Here is a 27,655-nt window from a genome sequence, read left to right as displayed (position 1 = left end):
AAAACAAAATTGAAAGCACGATGGCTGACTGAATAGTGAGGAAAGCAGCCTGCCTCGCAGTGTATAAAACCTGTAGTGTGTTTTTCCGGTACTATGAGGTCATGGAAAGCATTTATTTGCATTTATATCTCGTGCTCAACCATGTAAACTTTTTTTTTTTTCAGGAAAAGATCTACAGAAGCTCCTCCAATGAGCTCTCACCATTCACCAATTTTGTGATGTCGCAAACCGCAGTACCCAAATGCGTGTGATGTGTCGTACCCTGCTTTCATGTTTCTGGCGTTTTCTGCCTTATTGCGAGAATGGTGTATTTAGATTCTCAGCAGAGTAATCCATCAATACAGGCCAACTTCCTTCCACCCTTTAGTGTCCCTTTAAGAACAGCGAGCCAACATCTGACTTACCAACGCTCTGCTGTTGGCAGCCATACTATGCTCTCACACACTCCCATACAAACTCCGTATGCATTCTGTACACGTCCCATACACACTCCCGTACAAACTCCGTACGCATCCCATACATGTTCTGTACACACTCCCGTACATACACAGTTAGCACACTCCATAACTGGCCAGGATTCTGCAATCACGTAGGTTATGACTGACATGTATCCCAAATCCAGCACACACTCTTGTCACTTTCCTCCAGGCATCTCCCCTTCCTGGTTTTATGATACGTGCAAGTAAGCGCTGTGTGTACAGGAAATGCTTTTATAAAAAAAAAGTGTTAGCCCCGAATTTGTGGCTTTTTTGGACCATTGACGGCGACAACAAAGATGGTTCTATACACAAAACTTCGTAAATCTGTCACGCGTTTAAACACTGTCAAAGATGACGTAAACAGCACACAACGTAGATTTTGAGCTTACTGACAACGCAGACGCCCGACAACTTCCCTCGTAAAACTCACAAGCAAGACAGAGACAGGGCAGCTTTGTTTAACCTATGCAAATACCTAGTATCACTGAACCAAATTTTTATGCTTCTTGCACTTTATAAGAAAAACAAAAAAGGTAATTTGGGACACCTGTTCACGCGTGCAAGCCCAAAAACCTTAAACAGCGTAGTGCCATGCGGCTATCCCGAAGTGTTCCACAGTGAGAACATATACGATGTTACGATGTTACCAAAATGGGACGTATTTATTATCTCACTAGATGTGACCCACTTTCGTTCAGCATAACGCAGAGGCTTTTGAGTGGCGTATCTTCTGTGTAAAACGATGTGAACCACCAGAAACAAACAAAAAAATCAATCTGGCATGTCTCAAAAATCTAAACCAGCAAAGCTATGTCACTCCAACCATGAGCACACTACTCACCTGCACTCACAAACTGTTCGTTGTTGACTCCGAAGACCTCCTGGATACTGAAATCTGAAATGAAAGCAAAGAGTCTGTAAGCACAGAGGCCAAGTCTGGTAGCAGTGCCAAATTTTCTCCCACAGCAAGAAAAACTTCAGGTTCTTCACTTCGCGCTAACTCTTGGTTACAGGAACTTTGTGGAAAACAATCTGTAGGAAGCTTTGTAGAACAGCCATTGTACACACACCATTCCAGGGGATGATGTCACTTTTAGAACTACTTTAGATAATAAGAAAACATTTATTACGCACGCATTCTTATTCCTCTCCGAAATTTACAGCTATTTTAGGGAAAGCAACTAGTGCTATAAAACCAAACCCAATTATAATGTACACAGGTACAACAATGTTTTTTTTTTTAAAGAATGGACAACTGAAAGTTGGTAATGATTCATAGCTTACTGATAGCACGCAAAGGCAATAGAAAGGAAAAAAAAAAAGGTGACAGGATGAGCCCTGACTCACTACTACTTTTTATTGAAGGAAATATGAAATATATACACCAACAATAAACAAGCTGCGCATAGCAGAATGCACCGTAAAGCAGGAAGGCAATGCACTGCTATGACACTATGACGTTGCACGTAACATTAACCACTAAAATCAGCTAGGAGCAGGAGATTACATGTAATTTAAGAAATCGAGTAACGCTTTTTGGCTATTAGTACTTGAAACAGCGCATTCAACGCTTTTTGGCTATTACAGGGGTGAGACAGCCCAAACAGATTTGGGAGCAGTTTTCGGAGCAGCAAAATTTCGATTTTGGAGCAGAAGAATCTTGATTTGGAGCAGTTAGGGACATTAATTAAATCGCCTTGTGAGCTTAAAAAATCATTATTTCAGCAATTTGCAGGGTCAAGTGCACATTTCAATCAGTTTTGAATGCACACAACACTCAAACAGCCTTACCTGAAAGAGTTTTTAAGAGTAACGCAAAGTACTAACTGCACTACCTTTTTCCTAACTCGTGATATTGTGTTGCGCCTGCACGCAACACTGACAACAAAACTGCCGTTAACATTAGAGAGTTTTAGCAGTCCGTCTGTTCTGTTGATTACTTTGTTACCGGTTTGCCGGACCGGTCTGCGCCTGCGCGCGCGGAAGGGCGAGGAGGCGCGGACAAGGCAGGTTGAAATTGAAATTTATTCCGCAACAATAAAATGTTACGAACAATAAAATGTTACGAACAATAAAATGCTACGGTTCGCGGAACTAATCCCCCTACGGCTACGACTGCCCAAGTGCTCAGACGAGTCCCGGTGAGCACGGTAACTACGTACACGACGGAACAGACGGAATGCTAAAACTCTTATCAAATTTAAGGGCTCCGCAATTGTGGCGTTTTTTTGCTGTTTTAATGCTAACATTATTATTTTTGTAATCCCAGGCTTCGTTGTACGAACGACTGTAGTCACGGCAACAGTTGAGCAGCTTCGAGCTAACGGTCGCATAGCCCAACCAGCCTACTCGTTTCAGTCCCCGGGGCGCAGGTTCACCCTATGGTCATTTGAGTAGCGTTAATGTTTACCCACCTAAATTTTGGCATTAAGTTTCACTTTGCATACATCAAGTGTTATAGTCGCGTTCTATGGCAACCGTGTAGTCCTGCAGCTATTGGGCGCTGCCTGAACAGGTCGCGGCGCCGCAGCACAGCTCGCAACTTTCGTGTCGACCGTTCCATCCCCGAGGCTCGCGATCGCGCTTCGAAGCACAGCAACATCTCAGCATTTACAACAGCACAACAAGCCAAAAAATTCACTTCATGAACCCGATTATAGACGCGCGCACCGCGTTTCGCACTGAAGGACAAACCATGCCGAAGTCGTAGGCCCCACATTTCAATGAACTTTTTTTCGAGCCACCCAACTTCCCGTAATCTGGCACCAATCTCAAACCATAACCCCGCGTTAACGTCACTGTTCAGAGCCACAACAGATAGAATGAATAGACTGGAACTCAGCTGATAGCGTAAAATAGACCAGGGAAAATATCGGCGATACGCACTGAGCGCGTTGGTAGCAGCCAGATCAGGTGGCGGCCTTGTTTGTTGCCGCAGCGATGCCTAATCGAGAAGGCCGTTTCAGCGAACCCGGAGGGAAAGCGAATCGAGTTTTAGAAGCTATCGCTTGCTTCATTTCAGTCTTTCTATTTGTGTCATTTCTGTGTTTGCGATTGACCGACGATAAAAGCGGTGACCGGGATGCGGGAGGCTTTTGTCCCCGCCGAAACTGACATGAGCATCAAAATCCGTGCCATTGAGGCTCTTCTGGAGCAGTTTGGCGCAATTTTCGCCATTTTCGTGCTTTTGGAGCAGCTTGGCGCAGGAAAATGGAACTGTATCAGAAAGGCGCAATATGCGCAGCTGTCTCACCCCTGCTATTAGTGCTTGAAACACAGCGCATTCATTTTCCGATGGCACGTGCCTTGATTGACAAGCTTTATACACCCAGACACGAGCTTTCGAAGCGGAAGCATATATGCTGACATCTTAAAATAAGCGGTGCACACATGGATGCTAAGCATTTGGTAGTGCAGGTAGGTGGGTAGGTAGGTGGGTAGGCAGGTAGGTAGGCAGGTGAACTATATCAGTTAAATCAAATGAGAAAGCATTAACATCCGAATAGTGTTGCATTGAAAGTGTCGTTTTTGGGTTTTGCTGTAGGATGCTATAATTGGTGTATTGGCGTGGACGGCCCCTTTTTTCTGCAACAGAGGTTGCGGCCACTAACAATGTAGATACCTCATACTTCATGCCTTTACGGTACATGCATGACAAATGAGAAAAAATAACGCTCAAATGAAGACCAAGAAAGGAATACACATACACAAGTGCTCGTGTTTCTGTGTACTCCTTTGTTGGTCCTCATTTAATAAGCACTGCTTTCTCTCATATTAAAGGGACACTGAAAAGATATGTAAACATTGCGGGATTACTTGCGCAAATTGTAGTCCGGAGTCCCCAGGCCATGTTACTACCACTCTGGACGCGTTTACGCGATTTTATTTAGTAGAAAAATTAATTCGAAAAGGCTGTCCTCCTCTCTTTACGCTCACCCATTTTCTGCGGCGTTTTCGTGTGACGTCGAGAGGAGCCAAGCTCGCAATTGGCTGCGCTACTGCACGGCTCCCCGGCCTTCAGACAGAGTCAGTCGGCCCAGCGTTTCGTCCGCCGACGGGCCGTCGCAATTCGTTCGCTCAGTTGAAACGAAGCCAGGACACGTTTGTGAATGGAAGAATGGGCCTTTCTTTACTTGGTTAGTTTGTACACTGTATCTAGCTCCAAGTCAAGGTCGCTTCACACAAGCGCTGCACAAGCGCACATGCGACGCTTCGCTGACTGGTACGCCAGTAGGAAAATATAAGGCCTCTTGAAGGCAGGAGAAGAGTCAGCGAAGTCAATATAGGTACTAAGGAAATAAAATCAACTGATATTTTTACCGTACAGCATAAAACTAGGGTGCGGGAAGCACTTTTTTGCGCTGGGCGAACAAGCACAGCGGTCAGCAGCAAGACTACGCATCTGCGAACGCTTTTCCGTCTACAAAATGCAATTGCTAGACCTGAGCTATTGTGGAAACTCGGGGGACGCTTACTGCACGAGCGCAATACAACAAATAGTCACCTAAGCTGCTTGAAATGCCAAAACTAAATAAAAGTGTAAACTTGTTGTACAATATATACCTTATATTACCAAGGTCAGAAGAGCCCGTTCCGTGGCCGAGTGCTCTGAGGCGCTAGGTATTTTTGGGCCGCAACGTTCATTGTTCCACGAACTAGTCCACAGAACTCGCGCAGGCTGGCAGGCTGGATATATCTAGTTCTCCTCGAGCCTCTTCCAAGCACGCATGGCCTAACGTGCGAGTACCGATTTCCCAGAAGTCGCCTAACTTTGCCCTCACTGTGACGCAAATATTTCAGCAAGCCAGTATTGAGGAGTAGCGACAAGTGGCCCAACGACACGCCCGCGGCTGAAGCGCTTTCTAAGGCGCAAGTAACCCCATGTTATGTTGTATGTTAATATACACCGTAACATACACGGTGTATATTAAAATTGGAGACGGGGACCAATTTGAGCCATTGCCGATGCGACGTTTGTCCGTGGGCCCTCGGAGTTGTTCTCCCGCCCCAACCCCCAGCCACCCCCATCCCCGGAATGAGACAAGATATTTTCAAAGGAAGCTGAAATGAACGCTTTACTGTTTTCCCTCTCCTCCACCTCCCCCCATCCTCACAAAGGCAGATTTTGCCGTCTCGACCGGAAAACACTGCTTTCACAATCCCAGCCTTCCACAGCAATCACGTCGCCGATCCCAGGAACCCCTCCCTTCGTTTGCTTTGAGGCGTAGGCCGAACGTAGCTCGCCCAAGTATTCCTTGCACCCAACCTTCAGGAGCAGATGTAGCTACTGTTTTCGTTTCGGCCACAGCCCTCTAAACGAAGTCGCGAGGCTTTCCAAGAACATTTCTTCGTGCAGTGGCAGTGTGGTCAGACGTCTGCCGGCCAAGATGCTGGCAAGTGTGAGGGCAGCAGGGGGCCACCATTGTTGGGGTCGTCGTATGTATGGAGGGGCATGAAATTTATTACTTCCTCGACCTCGTTCGAGCACTGTTGACAGTTCTATGAAGCCTCTAGACCAGGGGTCCCAAACGCGTGGTCCCAAATACGGCCAAGGGTCTCGCACACAATGGTCGCAAGCAACTGCGACTTGTGAATCGAACACTCTAGAGTGCGCTTAAGGCTGGACGAGCGCGACGCCGCCGAGAGACTCTCCGCGGCGTTTTATGACCCTGCAAACGGGGCTGCACGTCGCTAATGAGAAAGAGACGCCCTGACCGGAGTTTTCGAGGCTTCCGCGACAGTGCCGAGGTTTCAGGGCGTTGTGCGGCGTTTGTGGGTGTTTGTTTTCCTGCTCGCCTTTGTATTCCTGTTCCCCTTTGTTTTCCTGTTCACTGCACTCCAGATGTGACGAAAATGGTGCAGCCGCGCATCGGACTATAGGTTCTGGCGCGTCAACATGCATCCACGTGCGCTTAGGCGCACGTGGATGTCGCGCTGCTGAGGAAAATACTGCAGCTTAGAAACTTCGAGCCCTTAGTAGACCGCGTGAGACACCACGCACACGTGCACGCCTAAACATTTCAAGTCCAGATCTTTTTCACCCATGCAAAGGGAGTGAGCTGGCATAGATGAAGTAGACTAAGGTTCTGTGGAGAAAAGGCCTAAAAAGTGAAACGCGCAAACTGTACAACGTTCGTTAATTAGTGTTGCTGTTGGATAATTTTTTTATAGAAATAAAGTAACTGTAACGATATTTATCGTTACAGTTACTCCACAAAAAAGTAACAGTGTTACAGTTACAAGTTCCTCTAACTTAAAAGTAACTAGTTACAGTTACAAGTTACTGAAAAAAGTAACTAGTTACCGGTAACGCGTTACTAGTAACTAGTTACTGCCCAAGACTGGTCTCGAGTATATCTTCATCGCCGAATGGGCGAACTTCGGAGTGGCTCCGCTCGGCCCAAACATAAGGGTAGAGCTATGCGCGCACAATGTACGGATTATTTATCAGCAACAGCTCGCAGTGAGTGACAGTACATAAGGTCGGATTGGTCGGATAACCCCCTGCAGTAAGTACCCTAACCTTTCACAGGTAATGGCATGTGCACAGGCGTGGGCACGCCTTACCGATAGCAACATTCGTGTGCAGAGAACGAGTTAGAATCTCAGGTGGGTCAGGTCGTTTAAACACCTGCAATGCATCTCGTCCTTTTGCCGCTTCCTGCCGAAGCAGAAGCTCGGGCGTTCACCGTGGTAGGTTACTGACTTCGCTAAATGTGCACCAATGCTTGTTTAAAACAAAACTGAAAGCACGATGGCCGACGAGGGTGAGTGAAGCAGCCTGTCTCATAGCGTATATAATCTGTTGTCTGCATTCTTGAAATTACGTCACCTCACGGAAACCTGTGATTTACATTTATTTCCCGTGTTCAACCACTTCGGAGCTGTTTATTTAAAAAAAAAAACATTTATAGATGCTCCTCCAACGAGCTCTCGCCGTGCACAATTATTGTGACGTCACAAACCGCAGTACCCGAAAAGCATGCGGGGTGTCGACACCCCTTTTCTGCTTTATTAAACAACTGCGAGTTGCGAGAATGGTGAATTTGGATTCCCGGCACCTTAATCTATCGAAACGAGCCAACTTTGTTTCCACTATTTTTAGTGTTCCTTTAACAAACGTACCAAGCAATGTCAAACTTGTACATTGAGCTGCATGGACCTGTCAGCATTCTTAGACCTCAAGGTGTAATGTTGGGTCAAATGTCAGGAACACCAAGGAAAAGTGTCAGAACAGTACAACATCGCAGCCAATGAAAGGTTTAGGGGTGGCTACAGATGCCAGACGCCGGATTTTTAGCTTAACAAGTCCTTCAATGCTTTTGCATCAAAAATGCGCTACGTAATGGGTGCTGTAGGCTCCCGGGGAGTTGGCTTCCCACCGTCACTCACCCAATTCAGAGACATCAAAGTGCTTCTTGAGGAACGCTGAGCGGCTCTTTTCATCCAGTGCTGCATCTGACGAATCCTACAAGGGTGGTAGCATAAACATAAAAAAAAAGGACACCAATTTTCAAACACCACCTGGTGACCACAGAGATTCAAATCTTCACGCTGCGCCTGAATGCAAGAATCCTGCGGGCAAGTGACCTATTACTACAAAGCCTGGTCTAGCAGGCTGAAATGTTGCAACAATGACATTTGCAATGCATTAGCACCCTTCAAAGCCCTTTACACTGGTGGAATTAATGTAGAAGCATAAGCCAGCAAGGAAGGAAGTCGCGAACCTACATGAAGCGCGAGCATCATGCAAGATAGCTATGTGATAACGTGGTAGGGTCTGATGCTCCAAATCGACCACACTATTTTTGGTGATGATGATGAATTTATAAACCGCATATCAGCGCATGCTCAACTGCACTGTGGTCACTTGACTCCCAGCACAGACTCTAGCATCACAAAAGGGCTTCAAGGTATCCCCTCCGTAAATTCCAGTGCATTTAACTGAACGCATGCGTTACAAAAACGAGAAAAAAAAAATATAATACTGTGCACATACAGCACTGTCGCATCAAGAAGCACTGATGCTTGCCAACTTTTGGAGATTAGTTATTTATGAATCAGTAGATGGTAAAACCGCTACAGAAAACCTCCCCAAACTCCTGCCAGTGATGCCATCCCCGCTACGTGAAATAGCAACGTGCACATATGCATGCTGCAAAACGTGGTCGCAGAACATCCAAACATGCCTCCTACTTTCCTCAGGCACTCGCATCAACCACTCCAAAAACTGCACCCTTATCTTCTAACCGACTCTGACACCCTTTTGACCATGAAAGCCAGTTTTTCCTCCAATGCACACTATCCAGCAGCGCATAGTCCTAAACGAATCCTCAACAGTGTACACCACCACCGTCCAGTTTTAAGAAACTCGAGTGCACCTTGGGGTCTCCCACACGGTAGAACTCGCTGTAGGACAGCTGGCTGGCATCATCAAACGGGTGCTTGCTAGGTCGACCAGAAGCCACCGATGCCGATTCAGAGAGGAGCGAAGCCTGTAGGAAAGAGTAAGCATGAAAGACAGAGACTGACTTCAAGATCAGATGCAACTTGAAATAATTTTTAAGGCGCTTCCTTTCTCACCTTTGTTCCCTCTGCTTGATTCGAGACATCGCAGCAGTAACAAAACGCAGCACAGGAGGCGTTAGCAATCGAGAGAGCAATGGTAGGGGGAGGCACCATGTTGCAAGTAAGCTAAAAGCCACTGCTTTTCCTCTTCTCCATCAAAATGTGCATGTAATATACTGTATTTGCACGATTGTAAGTTGACTCAAATGTAGGTGGACCCCCCAAAACTGCATCTCTCTCAAAAAAAAAAAAAAAAAAAGAAGAAGAAATGTGAGCGCCGCCTAAAAATCATATCGCAAAGAGAAGCTCTTCTGTCAACTACCAATACCCCCCATTCGGAAACTCTTCCATCAATGATCGATGCTCCCACAAGAGCCGTGCGATCATGGTGTGCGCAGTGGATGTTAAAAAAAAAAAAGCTTTTGTATAAGCACTTTATTGTATAAGCGAAAAACTTTATTCGCAATTATAACACATTCGCTGCGAGATGACAACCATCGAAGCAACTGGCAGTGGCCACCACTGCCGTGCGATACCAAAACAAACATGGCGGCTGACAGAAGTGGCCGCTCGCGAGTTCCTTTTATTCGTGAGTACGTTACTCGCATTCAAGAAGCGTTTTGTTTGTCTCTAATAAACAAAATGAGTATTACCCAATCCCTTGATTCAATAAACGGCGCTAACGTAGCCACCATCGCATCACATTGTTCAGTTCACTTCCGAACACAATGGTGGGAAGTCAGTCTCTGAGTACAGTGGACAAAGGGCACAGATCGGGAACGCGCCAACTTTCAAAGTCAGCATCACCATTATTGACGCCAGAATGCATGCGATGGTAAATTAATACGCTACGATTTGACCATAACCATGGAAACAAGGGTGCAAAGCTGCCCCCACCTCATAGCACCCCTGGCTTCTTGTTTCGCTTGCCGTTACTAGTGGTACACAGTTCGATTTCGATTCTAAGTCGACCCCCCAACATTGGATTGTAAAATTTGAAAAAAAAAAAAAAGGTCGACATACAATCGTGTAAATACGGTAAAATTGTGCTGCCTTTTTCATCAGCAGCTTTCCCTTCCTGTTAGGATGAATAAGTGCTTGATCCTAGGCACTTCTCAGGTGTCCAACATCGCACAAATACAAAAGCAATCCACTCAAAGGAGGGGAGAGATATGGGATGGATTGAGAAATTAAGCAGTAGGGGGAACAAGCTGAAACAATGTACTAAAATGTTCAGGTGGGAAGAAAGGTGGAAATAGCAAGTGGAAAGATGCAGGGGAGAGGAGATGGCCAAGCACACAGGGGTGGAATAGGAAATTCAGCTGACTCTCCCCTGGCCACCGTTGGTTCTACAGCCCTGGGAACATGGCAGACGTGCCTACCTAGCAATGTGAAAATTCGGGAGACTGCGTGGTGGGGTTGAGGGGAGGGGAGGTTTCAGGGTGTGCGTTTAACTTCTTGCATGCTACTCCTGGTTCTTGAAGTGAAGAGCGCCAAACTTCTATACTTGTGAAGACACCTGGCAGTTGCAGACTTCGCAAGCTTCAAAAACTTGCCAGGATAAATCTGCTCAAAAGAATGTCCGGTTTGGTGACACTTTACCGTAAGGAAGTCGCAAACACTCTTCTTGGAAAGCGAGGACCGAAATTCGGTTCTCGTTGTTGCGCTAAACATATAGTACTTCCACATTCAGCATTGCTGCGTGGAATGGCAAGTAGCTGCAGCATCGCCTCTGCATTCTATGAAACTTCACTTGTTGGGCTTCGTCCCGCACATCTCACTATGGCACCTAGAACATGCTTAATGGTGCTCTACGGCCCAGATACAATGAACTAGAGGTATGGTGGTGAGTGCTCTTCCGCAGCTCTGCAACTGTCGCAGCAGAAATAACCAACGTACGCGCCTGACTAGAAAAACGACCTCTCTGCTGGGGTGGCCACATTTCGGGAGATTTGAGATAGCATTTGTACAATCAGGAGATGTCAAAATTTGGGAGTCTCCCGGACAATTCGGGAGAGTTGGCAGGTATGTGTTGGTGTGTCACGTAAACTTTGGGCCCCTTAGTCCCACGAGAAGATGACGTACCTCTGACAGATGTCCGTTTTGGTCCTTCAGCGTTTCTTGATGGCGGCTGCACGATAGAAAAATAAAGCGACGTTCATGACGCACGCACCAATAAATTTTCTATTTTGTTGTTTTGGTGGCTGACTGGCCGATCGTTAAAACTTCCGTGCACTACGTTTCCAAGTTCTCGTCACAGTGGGAATTATTCCTTCCCCGCTCCGATGCATTCATTCATGCTTGGGTTTGGGTGGGCCCACAGCATGTGTAAATAAATGAGTGAAAAACTCGGAGGACATCTGCACACGCTACATAACACACAGTAGCCAATGATAATTTAAGAGCAGAAATTTTCGCGCTACATTTGTCATGTCCACTTTTTTGCTCAAGGAGCTACTTCAAGGGACAGACAATCGATTGTTGTGAAGTGCATGTACTCAAGCTCTTATGAAAACCACCATTCTATATACTTTAATAAGCTCAAGGAATTTTTAAATAAACAGGCAGAAATAATTTTGATTTTCTACTAAATTTTTTTTTTAATCTGAAAGGCGGCGACACAGTGTCTAAATGAGACACTACCTTACGTACCGTATTTTCGCGCGTATAACCCACACCAAAATGCGAAAATTTCAGTGGCAAAGTAGGGGTGCTGATAATACGCGGGTTTTTTAATCTTTTAGTGCAGCTTCACGGCAATGCGCGTTGTGCCGTGAAGCTCCCATGCAGTAACAATAAGCCTTCCACGGCAGCGATGGCGCAAAACATACAAGGACGAGCGCATTCTAACAAATGAATTTTGTGCCTTTTCTGTCTACGTGGTATGTGACGTGTTGCTTGAGCAGTACCTCTGGTGCAACCCTTCCTGTATCAAATGTGCGGGCAATAGAGGATTTTTTTTTCTTTTCCGACGGGCCGAAAGTGGGGGTGCAGATTATGAGCAGGGGCGGGTTATACGCGCGAAAATACGGTATCCAAACAATTTTGTCGATTTCAACACGCGATTCAAAAACCGCAAGAAGCAATATGAAAGGTTGCCCATTATTGTTTTAGCCGGGGACAAGTTTTAAACACCTCTTTTAATCTCACGTACAGTTAATAGTATGCTGCGGCACGGCCCGCTGTCACGGTTGCCAGAATTCCTTTTTCTAGAAATTGTGATTTGAGAAATTCTGGGGTGCCGTCAGCAAAACCATTTCAGGTTAAGGGGGACCCAGATGCTAAGGTTCCTATGGAACTTACTACTAAAAACCATCGGGCACCAATGAAAATAGTTCTGCAGATCCATGAAAAGGCTCCAAATGGCATAGTTTACTTATTTTGGAAATATCTCACTTCTGTGCTAAAAAAAAAAAAACTCTCGCTTGCTGGACAGCTAGCAAGTAAATAAACCCAAACGTGTTTCTTGTTTACTTTTCATTCCAGCAAAGAATTGATATATTTCTGAAAGCCACAAACTATGTTAGGAAAATTTTAATGTATCGGTAAAATTTTTCTTATCGGTACACGATGCTTTTTAACCCTGTGGGTCATAAATTAGTAAGTCCTATAGGAATGTTATTACGCAAGTCCCCCTTACGGTGTTTTAACACATTCACTGCGTTGTGGGTCACCGGTGGGTCACGGCCTGTGCTCCACCTATGCGGCTGCGGAAGTTACGTGCATTTATCTGCTTGCGGCTGTGATAACTTTATGACACCTGAATACAGAGGTATGATTTTTGTTGCATGAGAATACACACGCCCAGAATACTTGTCTGATGTTAAAGGCTATGACCCACAGGTGACCCACCAGTGACCCAGGCGCAAGAGCTCTTCATCTTGTGCTGCCGCCTGAAGTTCGAAATTGCAACTAATATATTGTCTGTTGCATTGGACGTGAGGTAGCGCCATTGTTTCTAAGGAGCCGAGTAGCGGCACGTTCCTCCATTGTCCTGCTTGCAAACTTTTCCTGCAGTTTGTGAAATACGCACCGTTGGACTAAGTGTCTGAGTCTTCCCTGCTGCTCCAAAACTTTCCAGCGCACCTAATGGAGCCTTGTGACTTTTACGGGCACAAAAGAAAGTGCAGCACCGAGTGGTAGCAGCGCCATCTCGTTGGTGCAAAAAAAAAAAAGAAAAAAAAAGAGGCATAGTCGTGCGTCCCACCGGTGGGTCACAATGCACCTGGGGGATATACCCAATGGCCCACTGGTGGCTCACTCCACACCTTAAACCAGACCAAAAAAAATCATGCCGCAGTGAACGTGTTAAGTGATGCCCTTTCATTTGGAATAAAGAAAATATACTGGACAAAAAGTGGTTGTCTGTCCCTCCAATGTTTTCACCTTAACACCCACACGGTTCCGAAGGGTCAGTCCCTTTGATCATCCATCCTCTACATTTTTGCACTATCCCTAAAGGGCCTTGAACCCATCAGTGAAGCTGCACTGTGGCTACAACTAACATTGGCCTCTCACCCACTCAGCCATCAAGAAAATGTTTTCTTTGGAGATTATAAAGTGCAATAATATGATACTGCAGCAGCAAGACATGAGGCGCAGACTCCTGTATCAAATCCTGTATGCGGCATTTCCACACTCCTGATGGGTTGAGCATGGCACTATTCCTTTAACGCCGTTGTCCCCAAAAACCGGAGGAATCACACTTGCCTCTGTTGATCTCTGGCCACCATCTTCTGCTCCCGAACCTCACTCCCCGCGAGGTGCCTGCGTGATGCTGAGTGGAGAACAGGGAACCCACTCATGAGCTTAAGACAGGCCCGTGGGATGCAACGCAGGCGATGAGGCGCGCCGTAGTGGAGGGCTCCGGATTAGTTTTGACCACCTGGGGATCTTTATCGTGCGCCGAAATCTCGTACACACGGGCGTTTTTGCTTTTCGCCTCCATCAGAAAAGCGGCCGCCGCGGTCGGGAATCGAACCCGCGACCTAGTGCTCAGCAGCGCAACGCCTTAGCCACTGAGCCACCGCGGCGGGTACAGGCACAAGCAGCAGCTTGCTTGTGTGATTAGTGGCCACTCCCCAAAGCCAACGCCTAGAAATTAACCTTTTATTTGGTTCAATAAAAGGGAACAAACTCTGGACTACTTGCATCATTTGTGACAAATTTAAGAATTACCCGAGACCCCTTATGTGTCTACCCCTAAGGCTCCCTGCCAAGAGAAGTCTTTCCACTGCTCAACAATTCCGGCACAAAGATGCTCACCTTGTTCCCCAGTCGCAAAATTATGGAGGAGAGTATTCGAATTGAGGTTTTACATGCTGAAGCAATGCCTTGGCTGTGACGCCTGCCGTATTGAACAGCTACTAAATAATTTAGAGCAGCTGGACATGTTTAAAACGTGCTGAAATCTCAGACATATCACGAGTTTGTTTTCGAAGACATCAAGAGTTGTCCTCCCCTTCCCTATGAGAAAAACGGGCGCAACAGCAGAGAATTGAACTGATGACTTCGTGCGGAGTTGCACGAAGTCTCAGCCGAGCCAACACAACAGGCAATTGCGGGGGATGGACACCAAGGCAGGAAAAAGCATAGATTTTCCGCCTACCTGTCCTGGAGCTGCCTTCCGAGCGTGGCGCAGTCTTGCGGTCTTTGAAGACTGCACTCAGGAGGCTCTCCTTGCTTGCCCCAATCATGTCCATCAGATCAGTGTGCACTGATTTTTGAGATGGCCTCTTGTTCCCCTGCTGGCACAAGCACGAAGGGATTGGGAATTAGACTCAGCCAGTCAGGCAGTATTCGGCAAAGTCGCTAACACATGCATCATTTTATACCGTGACAGATCGGAGAAGGTCGAGCTTAAAGGGGCCCTGAAAGGCATTTTGAGCACACTAAATGAACTAGCGCAACCGTTAGATTGGGTCGTCAACGTCCTCTGTGCCAAGTATTACTCTTTTACGCGCAGCGGAAAGCTCACACTTTTGTTGCAAAGTTTGTCGTTTTTTTCTCACCCTTTCCTTCGTGTTTTTGGACGCCGCCATCTTCACATGTCTACATCATCGATTCCCAGATGTTCGTCATGAGCTAGACATCCTGCTATTTGGCGGCTTTTTCACGCACTTCCGGCAAAGAGATGAGTCGTCTGCTCAGCGTCGGCTCGCCGGCTGATCTGCCAGCGGAGTGCCGGAGTGCTTGGGCATTTTACGACAAACGAAACAAGTGTAAAACAAACGCTTAACCGTTTGTATTGAATGCAACACGGCCATAACACGACATGGATATTCTCTTACCTGAGTACGTTCCATAAAGAAAGCGTTCAAGCCCCGTGGCACTTCTTTCGTGCAATCGCAGAGAACGCCCTGAGCCGAATGCCCGGGTTTGACGCATACATTTTATTCAGCTTCAAAACAATCCAGAGATGCGTTTCTAACGAATACAACGTCACAACATGCGTTGAAAGTCTGAACCACGATTGACAGAGGATGGGTTGCCTCCTTCCCGTCGTAAATTCGGTACTCACCTCGCGCGCGCTTTGCGGGGACGAACAGCAAGTCACTTAACTCTGGCGCACAAGCCGATGGCTTTTAGCCACGCACACTGCACATACCCCATGCGAGGTTGAGTCGTACGTCGCTCGAGAAAGATTATCCAGACCATGGGAAGAACTATCCACCCGCAGAAGCACAACGTCGCATTTCATCGCGAAACAAAGGCGTCCACAACACACACACCATCGCCTCCTGTAATGCCAAACGCATCTCGCACTTCCCAATAGGAGTGGGTGGTACGCCTGCAGTGCCCACATGTCGCGAGGTGGGGCCCCAAGCTGAACCGGGATCACGGAAGCGTAACTGACTTCTGGAGCGGTTTGTGCCTTGTTGCCAAGGCAACCGATGTTTGAGATTGTCAAAGAAATGGCGCTCGCTCCAGCGCTAGAAAGCTCAGAGCCGCGGCGGAGAATGTTTTGCCAACGTTGCCGCTCTCCACCACGCGTCGCCCCAAGCTGAACTGGTCACATGATTGAAGCGTTTTGTGCACGTGTTCTGTATCGGTTCAAAATGTCTTTTTCACATGCCGCCGGCAGGAATTACCACCGCCGCAAAATAAGACCCGGCACCAGCGGGGCCACATCTGATACGGGCCTTTTTTGATAAACAGTGCGCGGTGCATCAAGGGAACGAGCGCACGACCCTCCCCGTGCGGCTGCGAGTTCGCTGCCGATAAAAAGTCGTGCCGCCAGCAACGTACACCGCGAAAGGGCAAGGCCAGGCCGCCGCATACATGCGGCCAGATTTTTCGTTCGCTTTTCCAGCCTTGAGCGGAGTGCGTGCAGGATTCATGGTGTCAACAAAGCTTGCCCGTAGCAGACGACAGTCTGAGCAGCGCAATAGCGGAAGTACGTCACCGCTGCGGAGCGCAGCATCATGGGAGGCAAGGCTCTCGCGCCGTCAACAGCGGAGAGTAAGTCGAAAGGAGGAGGAAACTCGGAGCGACGATAATGCGCGGTTTTTGATTTACGATTTCTCAGCTAATACTCATCGCTTTAACAAAATTCTTGCGGGAGGAGGTTGCAAATACATTGCTTTATTTGGGTGCATGTACATCCATGCATCAGCGGAAGGTATTTCAGGACCCCTTTAAAAAGAAATCACCAGTGGCATTGGAAAGAGGAATTTAAAGGGATCATGCAGACAAAATACAAGTTTGTTTTATTCGAAAGGCTGGGTGTTTTACAGTGCCCCAGCACTTTTCTGGCAGCAAGTGATGCTTTATTCACCGTGAAATTAATCAATTTAAGGGGGGAAACGGCTCTTAAAAGAACTTCTAATTTATGAAGTAAAATCTGCGAAACTTCGTGCTGCTTCTTCCCCACTGATTTCATATACAGTAAAAGCTCGAGGTTTTACTGTATGACATTATTTCTTGAGCCAGTCGTTTAGTTCCCAAGATAATAAGAGATTATTAATTAGCCATTCTTGGAGGAACAATAGACAAGACAGCACTAGTCATAATACTGTAATCTTCACATTTTCCAAAGCTACGAACCCTGGTGAAATTAATGCACTATAGGAAGCGTTTTTTTTTGGATGCAACACTTGGAACTAATTTTACAGCTCATTAAATGTTGGGGCTTGAAATGGGCATTCAAAATGGTTCCTTGCCACTATTGCCAACCAAAGTCACGTTCCGTTGTCTGTCTTTAGCCAATCAGGACCCACTCCAAAGGAACACTTTGAAATGGACAAAACTCAAGAGTTCCGCCCCTTTCCCCCCATTAACAAGAATGAAAAAGCCACATAAACAATTTATGCCCTTATTAGGACGTGAAAATAATCATCATTACACAAGCGAGTAGAAAGAATGACAAGTGGTAATGTTAGAGGAGTGAATTTTTTACAGTAATGAAATCTATCCAAGTCTTGCCAAGTTTCCACAGCCCATGGTGTATTTTATCTGCTGGGCCCAACTGCAGTGAGTCATGGCACCTGCAACTGCTCACGAACTCGCCTTCCCACTTAGACAACTCCGCACCGAGGCAGGTACCACTTTGAACACAACTTCCCTGGTTTTTTTGTTTTTTTTGTTTTTTTATGCATGCACCTCTCGGCCAACTGGTAGCCAATTCCAAAAAATTGGGCCCATCTCCCTGCGAGGGGGACTCGAGTAAATGCGTCGCATAGCGGGTGGGTGTATTGCGTTAACGTTTAGTGTTTGGGGAGTTGGTGGTAGTGAATGCGTTGTATCAGCAGCTTCTTGACGTAGTTCGAATTAGTCAAGGATATAAGGCGCGTCCGTAGCCTCCCCTTCTGTGTCGGCTTTGTGGCGCAGTGGGTAGAGCACCATGTACATTGCGTTCCCCCCGCAGGGTCGAGGGATCGAAACCAGGCGCCGGATAGTATTTTTTTTTATATAGTGTAGGGGGAGGGGTGCGGACTACGACTACGGACGTCAATGCGGGTGACATCGTGAGTTACTGAAATGCTCTGCATTTAAAACAAAAACGGATCGTTGGCCGTGTTGGTGGGTGTTCACGTTGAAGCGGTGCAGCGCAAGCAGACGAAGGAGAGCGGAAGAAAGCAAAAGACGCCACTGTCACGTAATACCCAGTCCCTCCAACCAGTATTAAATACAGTTGAGGCTAGCTGAATTCAATATTCCTGCACTAGCACTGCTCACATGCCATCGGTTCGGACCTCTTGTTTTTGCTGCGCTCAAAAAAGGTCGAGCCAATATCTCTTGCTTCACTGTTTGCTTTTATCTCACCTCTTTTCCCCTACCATTTTAATCATCGTTCTTTCAATCTGTTATTGTAAAAACCAATCCAACCCGTAGTAACTAGAAGAGCACTGGTACTCTCAGTTACGTACTTACTTTTTCCCTTAAATATGACCGAAGTGTGTTTTTCTGCTGGATATTATGGACGTGTATTAGCCACACCAGCAGTTTTACTAGTTGGGAATTGTCTTGCCTTATTGTAGACTTCAACTGTTTTTAGGTTGAATAGAGTGACAAGCAGAAAGACGGACCAAAACTTTCGCACTCAGGTAGCCCAAGAAAGACTACTGCCTTTTGGGTGAGGGGGTGTCGCACAATACCCTCATTTTAGGGACAAAGCTTCTTAGGGGTTGGGGCTGTTGGTGTCTCCTGTCGTCGTAACTGTCATCTCATGTAGCCATGGTATTAAACACTGGGAAACCCATTTACGCCTCGCGCTGGAGCGCTTCGTAACGCATACTCAAAAAAACACTGGGACACTTGTTTACGCCTTGCGCTAGAGAGCTCCGTGCTTCAAAGACAAGAGACTACTACAGCAAAGCTGTATACCCCCAACGGGTTCATCTCCGTTGGCAAAAACCCCTAGGCACCAAGGATACCCTTGTACATTGCATGCTTTGCCCCTCCGCAGGTTTCCCGTTAGTGGACATGGCCTGGGATTTTTTTCTTACCTTCCAAGCTAGGCTAAACTTGGCTCACGTTTGAAGGCACACGCTGCAGCTCCTTTTTTGCACTGTGTCTTTCGACTTAAGCCATACGTTCTTCAAATACTTCCACTGTTTCCTCCGATGCTTGCGACGTCTAAGGATGCACAAACCTCAATCAAAATAAGGTTGTACCACACAGAGACATCCCAAGGGCAATAACCTGATCTGAGGATTCTATGCAGTGGCTTTGATAAGCTGCGCTGTGTACCCATCTTTCACCAAGCTTGCAGCGAGAGTATCAGCGTTGTATGGACGACTTCCACAATACCATCCCACTAGTGAAACCCTTACCTTCATGTCGGTAGCTTCCCCAGCCTCATTGGGTGGTGATCCTGTAGGCATACTAACTCCGCTCAGAATGCTCCGATCTAAAACAGGTCAGGCGAAAAAAAGATGCACAGCCAGGTCATCTCAGGTTTCATAGCCAGTACTTCAATTCAGTTATGCAAGCTGAAATGTGTCTTGAAGTTATCTTGGAAAAAATTTGCGATTACAGTCAAACCTGGATATAACTAAGTTGACAAAAATTCGCAATTTTTCATTACACACAGGTTTTGAGTTAAGACTCGCGTGAGTGGAGCAGAAACGAAACCAACATGCTGCACTGCAGTGACGGGGAACTCAGCCTCCAAGGATTTATTTCACAGTGAAAAGTGCATGATTTGCCCCAGCTGCTTTCCCACAAGCTTAATAGCTACATGGCACTCCAAAGAACCAAGTTCACTTACCCCCGTGTTCACAAACTAACTGAAGTACCACTTTTGCTCTAAATTTTCCGACTTTTCAGTGCCTTAATGCGTTTAAAGGGGGTGAACATGCTGACTGATTGATTGTGGGGTTTAACGCGCCAACGCAACGCAGGCGATGAGGCGCGCTGTAGTGGAGGGCTCCGGATTAATTTTGACCACCTGAGGACCTTTAACGTGCACCGAAATCTCGTACACACGGGCATTTTTGCTTTTCGCCTCCATCGGAAAAGCGGCCGCCGCGGCCAGAATGGAACCCGCGACCTCGTGCTCAGCATCGCAATGCCTTAGCCACTGAGCCACCGCACCGGGTGGACGAACATGCTGAAAGGGTGCCTTTTCAATAATTTGATGAACTTGATGCTCTCTTCCGCGCTCAAAATCGGTGAGAAGGTGCTAGCCGGGATACAGTACCACGTGGCAACGTTCTACTTTATTGCTGGCAGAGACAGCTTTTAAAATTGTGAGGTTGTCTTTAAAAAGACAAAACTTTTCATTTTCTGGTAGCAGAAACTCATCACCGACGAAATGACACCGCAGATTTCAGTGGAGACTCGCGACCACACGCCAACAGGCCAACCTAGCACATAACCGACACCGCACTCACATGTGGCAATGCACGGTAGTTTGCGGTGGGAGAAAAAATTAGCTAAATTAGCACATTTCTCCGGCCGATTTTTTCAAAAAAAAAAATTGCAAAAAACAATAATTCGTCGGCGTAACACATTTGTTACATCCAGGTTAACTGTATACCATTATTGCAACAAAAACTTGCTCAAATTAAAAAAAAAAAAAGACGACGTAAGGACAGTATGCATGTGCCGTGCATTATAGAGAGAAGAGTGAGGTAGGAAACATTCAAGCTGAAATTTACTGTGACAAGTGTGTGGCGCCCCCCATCCCTGATATTCGTTGGCCGCTAAGTTCAGTGGCCCCACCAGGCTCGGTGGGCAACCTTGTGTGTGGCCGGGCAATAAACACCTCCGAGCACGGCTGCTCGAAGGTCAGTCACCGTCACCACCAGCACGCTGCATGTCGTCTCTCGGCTGGAGGGTACCCCTACCCTCCCAGGTTCACGAACGCGGGACTAAATCGTGACACTGGCGACGAGGGAAGAAGCCCGCGGAGCGGCCGAAGCCACCATGAACGCCGCCACCGAGAACGCCGAGACACCGCCCCCTCAAGCCAGCCGCCATTACGCCATGCCGCTGTACGGGAGGCTCGCGCCGTTCGAGGGTGAAGGGTCCGCCTGGCCGGTCTACGAGGAGCAAGTCGGCGTGTTTTTCCGGGCGAACGACACACCCGAGGCAAAACAGCGCGACATCTTCCTGGCCAGCTGCGGGACCCGCGTCTTCGCTCTCCTGCTCGACCTGCTCAAGCCGGCCACGCCGCACGACAAGTCGCTGGGTGAGCTGCTCGCGACGCTACGCTCGCACTACAGCCCGGCTCCGTCGACGTTAATGGAGCGTTTTCGCTTCAATAACCGGAGCCGCCGAGACGGAGAGACGCTCGGGCAGTTCGTCGCAGCGCTGCGAGGGTTGGCGAGCGGCTGCGCCTTCGGGGAGCAGCTCGACTCGCTGCTCCGGGACCGTTTCGTCTGCGGCATCAACGACCCCGCCATGCAGACGCGACTCCTGGAGCTTCCCGACCCCTCGCTGGACGACGCCGTGAAGGCAGCGCTGGCGATGGAAGCTGCGGCCAAGGACGCGGGCGAGATAGCGCGTGCGGCCGGCGCACCGTCGGCGGAGGCGGCGGTGAACAAGATGGCGGCACGGCATGGCAGGTGCGTTCGCTGCGGTGGTGACCACCCCCCCTCCCAGTGCCAGTTCGCGCAAGCGGAGTGCTTTGCGTGCGGAAGAACTGGGCACATTGCTCGGGCGTGCCAAGGGGGGACGACGGCGGACGGACGGAAGCAGCAGCCGGCGCCGAGCACAGGTTCCGCGCCAGCCCACGGCCGAGGGAGTCGGCGCAAGGGTAGGCGGCAGGGGCGTGCGGCAGCAGTTTCGGGTGCAGCGGCTAGGCTTCACGTCGTGGCCGAAGACCCGCAGATGTTCGACATGTGGCACGCGGCCACAGTGCAGCCGCCGGTGCCACCATACTGGCTGACCGTCGAAGTCTGCGGGCGCCCCATCTCCATGGAGCTGGACACAGGGGCCAGTGTGTCTGTCATGGCCGGGAAAGTATTCAGACGCACCTTCCCTGGCGTGGCCGTCGAGGCGTCGGGCGTCATGCTGCGCAGCTACTCCGGACAGCTCGCCCAAGTCGAGGGTAAAGCCCAGGTCAGCGTCCGCCTTGGCGACAGGGAGACCACCCTTCCCCTGTACCTGACCAAGGGGCCGTCACCGACGCTGCTGGGCCGGAACTGGATCCTGGCGTTGGGCGTGAGGCTGCCGGAGTACCAGGAAGCAGTGCATGCAGTGGCAGACGGCCCGAGCCTCCTGACCAAGTTCGAGGCCCTGTTCCAGCCCGAGGTGGGGACATTCACCGGCCCGGCGGCAAGCGTTGAGGTGCCAGAGGGAGCACTGCCCCGTCCAGCCCGACTGCATGGACGGCGTCATCGAGCAGCTGCTGCACCGGCGAGAGGCCGGCACCAACGGCGTCGGGGTGCTGGGCACCAACGGCCGCCTGCTGCACCTGGTGGTTCTGGGTGCCAGGGTCAGTGCCCAGAAGGTGGCGCAGGCTATGCGGCAGGTGCACCCGCAGGGTTTCCGGCTCGACGTCAAGGCCCAGTACGCGCTGGATTTCAAGATCGACGGCGACGTGGGCCTGCCGCACAACTCGTTCCACACGGAGCCCCTGCCCCACAGCTGCCTGTGCGTGTACACCAGCCAGCCGGGGCTGGAGTACATCCGCGAGAGCCTCGAGAAGACCCTGCTAGCCAACCTGGAGCAGGAGGACCGGCTGCCCTTCCACGGCCTGCCCCTGGTCATGGCGTTTGCGGGCCAGGGGGACTGCCTGCGCGAGGAGGGCATCAACCGGGCCAAGAGCCTGCAGTGCCCCTTCGTGGACGACGGCGGCGGCCTGGACCCCGTGCGGCTGGAGCAGGCGCTGTGCGCGCTGGTGGAGAGCATCGAGCGGCTGCACATCTACCAGGCGCTGCCCGCGGTCGCGGGGCCCCGGCTGGACATGCGGCTGATGCTGTGCATGCTGTGCGGGGGCCCGTACGCGCCCGAGCAGGTGCTGGCGCAGCCGGGCTACCTGGCCACGGGCCCGCTGCACTGCCTCAGCCCGGACTCCTTCAAGGGGAGCCAGCTTCACCGACCGCTGCCAGCACAGCACCAGGGGCTGGTGCTACTCGCGCCACTGCGGCACCACGCTCAAGTCCTTCGACACCTGGAAGGCTGACAGCTGGTGCGAGTGTGACACAGGCAGCACCTAATGCTGCCACAACGGCCTCGACACCTGTGCTCCGGCGGAGTGAGAGACTGCGGAGACCTCCGGACTGGTACTTGCCGGGGGGACAGGTGTTGTTTTGTGTTTGTGTAGGACAAGCAAACTTGGGGGTGAGGGGTGTGACAAGTGTGTGGCGCCCCCCATCCCTGATATTCGTTGGCCGCTAAGTTCAGTGGCCCCACCAGGCTCGGTGGGCAACCTTGTGTGTGGCCGGGCAATAAACACCTCCGAGCACGGCTGCTCGAAGGTCAGTCACCGTCACCACCAGCACGCTGCATGTCGTCTCTCGGCTGGAGGGTACCCCTACCCTCCCAGGTTCACGAACGCGGGACTAAATCGTGACATTTACGTGGAGTTAACGAATGCATCACTTCATCAATTGCACTTCAACACTTCCAAACACACAGCTTCTGTGTTGGGAAGTGATGCCAAAAAGAGGCCCAATATCCAAATCCAATTACAGATTTATGATTGCACCACACTGCAAGGCTATGAATTAATTTAGACAATGGGGGGCGGATCTTTAACACGTGCGGCTCTCTCATGGCCAACATTGCGTATATAGTGTAAATACATCGCTCGCACCTTCCATGGTTCATTTCGGTGTCCTGCCGCCACGTAACAATATCAATAATCCAGTAATTATACTCTTGCCTCTGCCACAAAAATGGCTGCCATTTATGAATTGAACTCGTAACTTCATGCTCACTACTATAACGCCTTAGCCACTTAACTGCAGTGGGTAGGTAAGGCTGTAGTTGCTAATTATATCGTACTGCCCAAAGGTCACTTCAGCATTGACATGCGCCATGCTAGAGCAAGAACTGCTGCCCAGTGGCCTACAACTGACACTGACAGAATCTCGTAAAGTCCTGCCGGACCTGCCTCCAGCACAAGCCGAACCAGAAGATGCCGCTGCAGCCGACAATTTCCCGAACGGCCTTGGCAGCGAGTCGGCATGGACCTCTTCTTCAATATAGGAGCATGGTGGCTAATCGTTGCTGACTACTAGTCGAGGTACCCCAGTTGCGAGCCTGACTGAGTAGGCAGTAGTAAATCACTGCAAATCAATTTTCGCAAGGCATGCTATCCCTGAAGTAGTAGTCACTGACAACAGCCGACAATTTTCAAAGGGACCAGACTCACCGTTTGCAGCCTTTGCCAAAGAATGCGGCTTTAAACGAGTGACATCGAGTCCTAGGTACCCTCAAAGCAACGAGCTCGCAGAAGCAGCCGTAAAAGTTATCAAGGGCTCCATCGAGAAGACGGGCGATGCCTACACTGCTGGCATACAGGATAAGCCAACTCAAGAATGGCTACTCTCCCACTGAACTCCTAATAAGTAGGAGACTCCGCACTACTTTGCCAGTTTCTGCGGACAGCCTAGTCCCCTGCCTCCCAGACAGAGACACGCTGCAGACATACGAGACTGAAAGCAGGAAAAAGCAACAGTGCCACTTCGACATTCAGCACAGGGTACTGGGCCTTCCGGACTTGGACTCCGATACTGACGTATGGATCGTGGACCTTGGAAAATTCGGCTCATTCCAAAGGCATGCCGTGGAGACAAAGTCCTACTGGGTCGACACGGATTATGGATCTGTTTGCTGCAACAAAACTGATCTGGTCGCGATGCCCCAGCCTGTCAACTGGCCGCAGCAACAGGAGGCAGTCCCGCGGAACCCACTGTGCCCAATCAGTGACCATTCTCACAGCAAGAGTGGCCGGTGCATAATTCCGCCGTCGCGGTTTGAACCGTAACTTTCCTTGAAAGGCGAGGTCGTGGGACAATATGCTGCACCCGCGCGTGTAGCGTAGTGCAGAGAATAAAGCGCTCGTGCCACGCGCCTCGCACCTGACGTCATGCGCGTGTCGCTGTGCAAGCATTCCATCCAACAGAACAGAGCCGCGTGATCGTGTCAGATTATTAAATGGCCACTCACATGGCATTCTGGCCAGGAGTTTAGACATTCCAGACAAAGCGTACGGTACGATTAAAGGCGTGTTCGGTCGTGTCATCTTATGAAACCCTGTCTCCGTGAGCTAGCAACAGAAGTGCATGCACTCACCAAAGTAGCCGCTACTCAGAAGTCCCAGGGACGACCGCGAAGTGCAGTCCCGCTCTTTGTCGTCGAACAACGTTCTGACTACGTCCTTGGCGTGTTCTGGATACGACCTAGTTCTAAAACAGAGTACACAGAAAGTTCAGACAAGTTGCGCGCGACCTAGGTACGCACAACCGACTTCGACAATCGGAGGGAGGAATTATGAAAACAGCTTCGGCACATCACAGGGCATGCTACCAGCCGGGGCACCGGCCAGTTGGGATTACTGGGCAGCCCTTCCGATGACACAAAAATACTTTTTCACCTGACAGGGCGAACTGACAAGCGACATTAGAACAAAAATGCGCCCTTACCGCGGCTGCGTGTGCAGCACCGTTGAAGTGGCCTGCGGGAGAGTTTGCGCCAGCTGAGACAAGTTTGTGTCGTTAAGAAAGCTGTTGTGCTCACCCATTCCGAACGAGCACGGCCCAGCACAGGCACTCGGGAGGACTTACGCCAGCTCGACGTCACCTCGGTACGGTTCGAGCAGGGAACAGCTCGTGCACGAAATTCGAAATTCTCCGGGCGATCTGCGCGCTCACCGGAAGTACGTCGCGCGAGTGACGTCGACAGTGCTGTAACATCCGGCAAAAAGATAAAAACAATAATTATATTTTTAACTCACAACTAACTATTATTTTAAAAATTTTCCTTAAGAATTGAGCGACGTAAAAGGAAAGATGGCCTATAGAATGGCCAGACGTTATTATGTAAGCACAGGTAGTGCCGGCTACGTCAGCGATGTGGGCGCAAATCCGGCGCGTGTTTTAAATGTGTGACAAAACTAGTGCGTACTTTTTTATGCGCTACTTTTTCAAAGTACGTATGACAGGTTCATTTTCAGCGTGTAATGCTCAATCACACAAAAAAAACACGCTTGCTCGTTCGCGATCTGATAATGCTGCGGCAGTGTGGTCCAATCGGTCGAATGCTGCCCACCGTACGCATTCAGCCTCCATGCATTCAGCAGTATTAATAATAATAATAATAATAATAATTTTATTTGCAAAGTCAGTGTGCCCACCCAGGGGCGTGCACGGCTAGGCAGAAAGGTAGAGACCCTTACGCAGGTGCGCCTGCTAGCCCGCCACTGAGTGGGTAGAGGGAGCGTAAAACGCGTTGAATAAAATTAATAGACAGGGATTGGAAAGAAAACAAACAAACGAAAAGACGACAACAGAGACAAAAAATGACAGCAGAGAAATTGTAGGAACATACATGAAACGCAGGAAGAGAACACGCAAGGATGGCGGGGCGTGAAGGAGACTAGGGGGCACTTGTCAGAAGGAGGCGTGCATACGAGCGACACAACTCTAAGGATTCCTCTCTGCCACGGGGCAGAGGCTTGCGCTGGCTTGCCGGCAGTGAGAGGAACCCTCGTAAAGCAGCAGGAACGAGGGACGTGCTATGCCTAGCAGTTCGTGCACGCATCAGTTGGGGTTGGCCAGTGCGGTTGCTCACGCGCACCTGCGAAGACAGGAAAGTTCCAGACAGGGAGCCATCAAAGACGCGGCACAGGAGGCGAACACGGCCAATGTCCCGGCGGTAGGCCAATTGTCGCCACTTTGCAACGACGAGCCTCTCCTCGTAGTGTAGACGGGCTGCAGGACCTGTGGAACGACCCTAGCAAAAATTCTGATAGAAACTTGTATTAGTCTTATACATTTTTGTATTAGGTGTATAAGACATGTATTAGTCTTATACAAACTTGTATCAGTTTTATAAGTTTCATATACAAGTTGTATTAGTCTAATACAAATACACCTATTAGTTTGTATTAGTTTACAAATACTAATAGATCTGATAGACCTGAGTCTAATACGAACTAATAGAGACGTATTGGTTTTAATAAAAACTAATACAAATAGACCCGCAAAGTGCGATTTCCTGAATTTTTATTTTTTCTGGAAAATCACAAGCCAAAAAAGGTTGAAATGATCGCCCTTGAGCAATAATGTTTATTTGGTATGTTATTATGAAGCGTTTTGTTCACTAACAAATCTCCGTAAATCTCCAACCAAATTCTTATGCAAAATAGGTCAACTTTTTTTTTTCATTTTCGCTCCTAAAAAATGCGCTACTTAATGATGGGAGCTGGGAGTGCTGCGCCAGCGATAAGCCACCTTACCTGACCTAGCGTAACTAAATAAGCTACGCCTTTATTTAGTGACGCTAACCTGACCTAAAGGCCCTTGATCGATGGTACTTTAACCTGACCGTACCTGCGAGGCTGCAAGAAGAGCAGCAAGAAATCTAACTAAGCCGAAAAAACTGCAACGAAGTCAAGCCAAGCCATGCCAATGGTCTTCGTTGGGTAGCCAAGATGGCGACGGTATCAAAGTGCGGCTGGCGTGTGTGTACGTTCGGGAAGAAGACGGTTA

General features: G+C 49.0%; 1 protein-coding gene across 4 annotated transcripts in view; it reads right to left on the bottom strand.

The window, feature by feature from the left end:
- Positions 1–25,834, bottom strand: part of LOC144179376 (uncharacterized) — a 117,649-nt gene extending 91,815 nt beyond the window's left edge. Inside the window, exons 1-10 of one of the 4 annotated variants that reach the window (XM_077707712.1) lie at positions 25,730–25,822; positions 25,589–25,620; positions 25,239–25,351; positions 19,322–19,398; positions 14,656–14,794; positions 13,758–13,824; positions 11,133–11,178; positions 8,861–8,974; positions 7,872–7,947; positions 1,321–1,374 (exon numbers count right to left, since the gene is read on the bottom strand). In XM_077707712.1, coding sequence (XP_077563838.1) covers positions 1,321–1,374; positions 7,872–7,947; positions 8,861–8,974; positions 11,133–11,178; positions 13,758–13,824; positions 14,656–14,794; positions 19,322–19,372 — 547 coding nt within the window. In that variant the 5' untranslated portion in view covers positions 19,373–19,398; positions 25,239–25,351; positions 25,589–25,620; positions 25,730–25,822. Of the gene's footprint in view, positions 1–1,320; positions 1,375–7,871; positions 7,948–8,860; positions 8,975–11,132; positions 11,179–13,757; positions 13,825–14,655; positions 14,795–19,321; positions 19,399–25,238; positions 25,352–25,588 lie in introns of all 4 variants that reach the window. The other 3 variants (XM_077707711.1, XM_077707709.1, XM_077707710.1) reach the window with 3 other exon arrangements.
- Between the last annotated feature and the right edge of the window lie 1,821 nt (positions 25,835–27,655).

Source organism: Haemaphysalis longicornis, unplaced genomic scaffold (assembly GCF_048455015.1).
Source record: "Haemaphysalis longicornis isolate Haplotype H1 unplaced genomic scaffold, Haemaphysalis longicornis Haplotype H1 scaffold_4, whole genome shotgun sequence".
NCBI classification, from domain to species: Eukaryota; Metazoa; Arthropoda; class Arachnida; order Ixodida; family Ixodidae; genus Haemaphysalis; species Haemaphysalis longicornis.
Note: the sequence above shows the minus strand (reverse complement) of the source record. Positions and strands in the feature narration are given on the sequence as shown.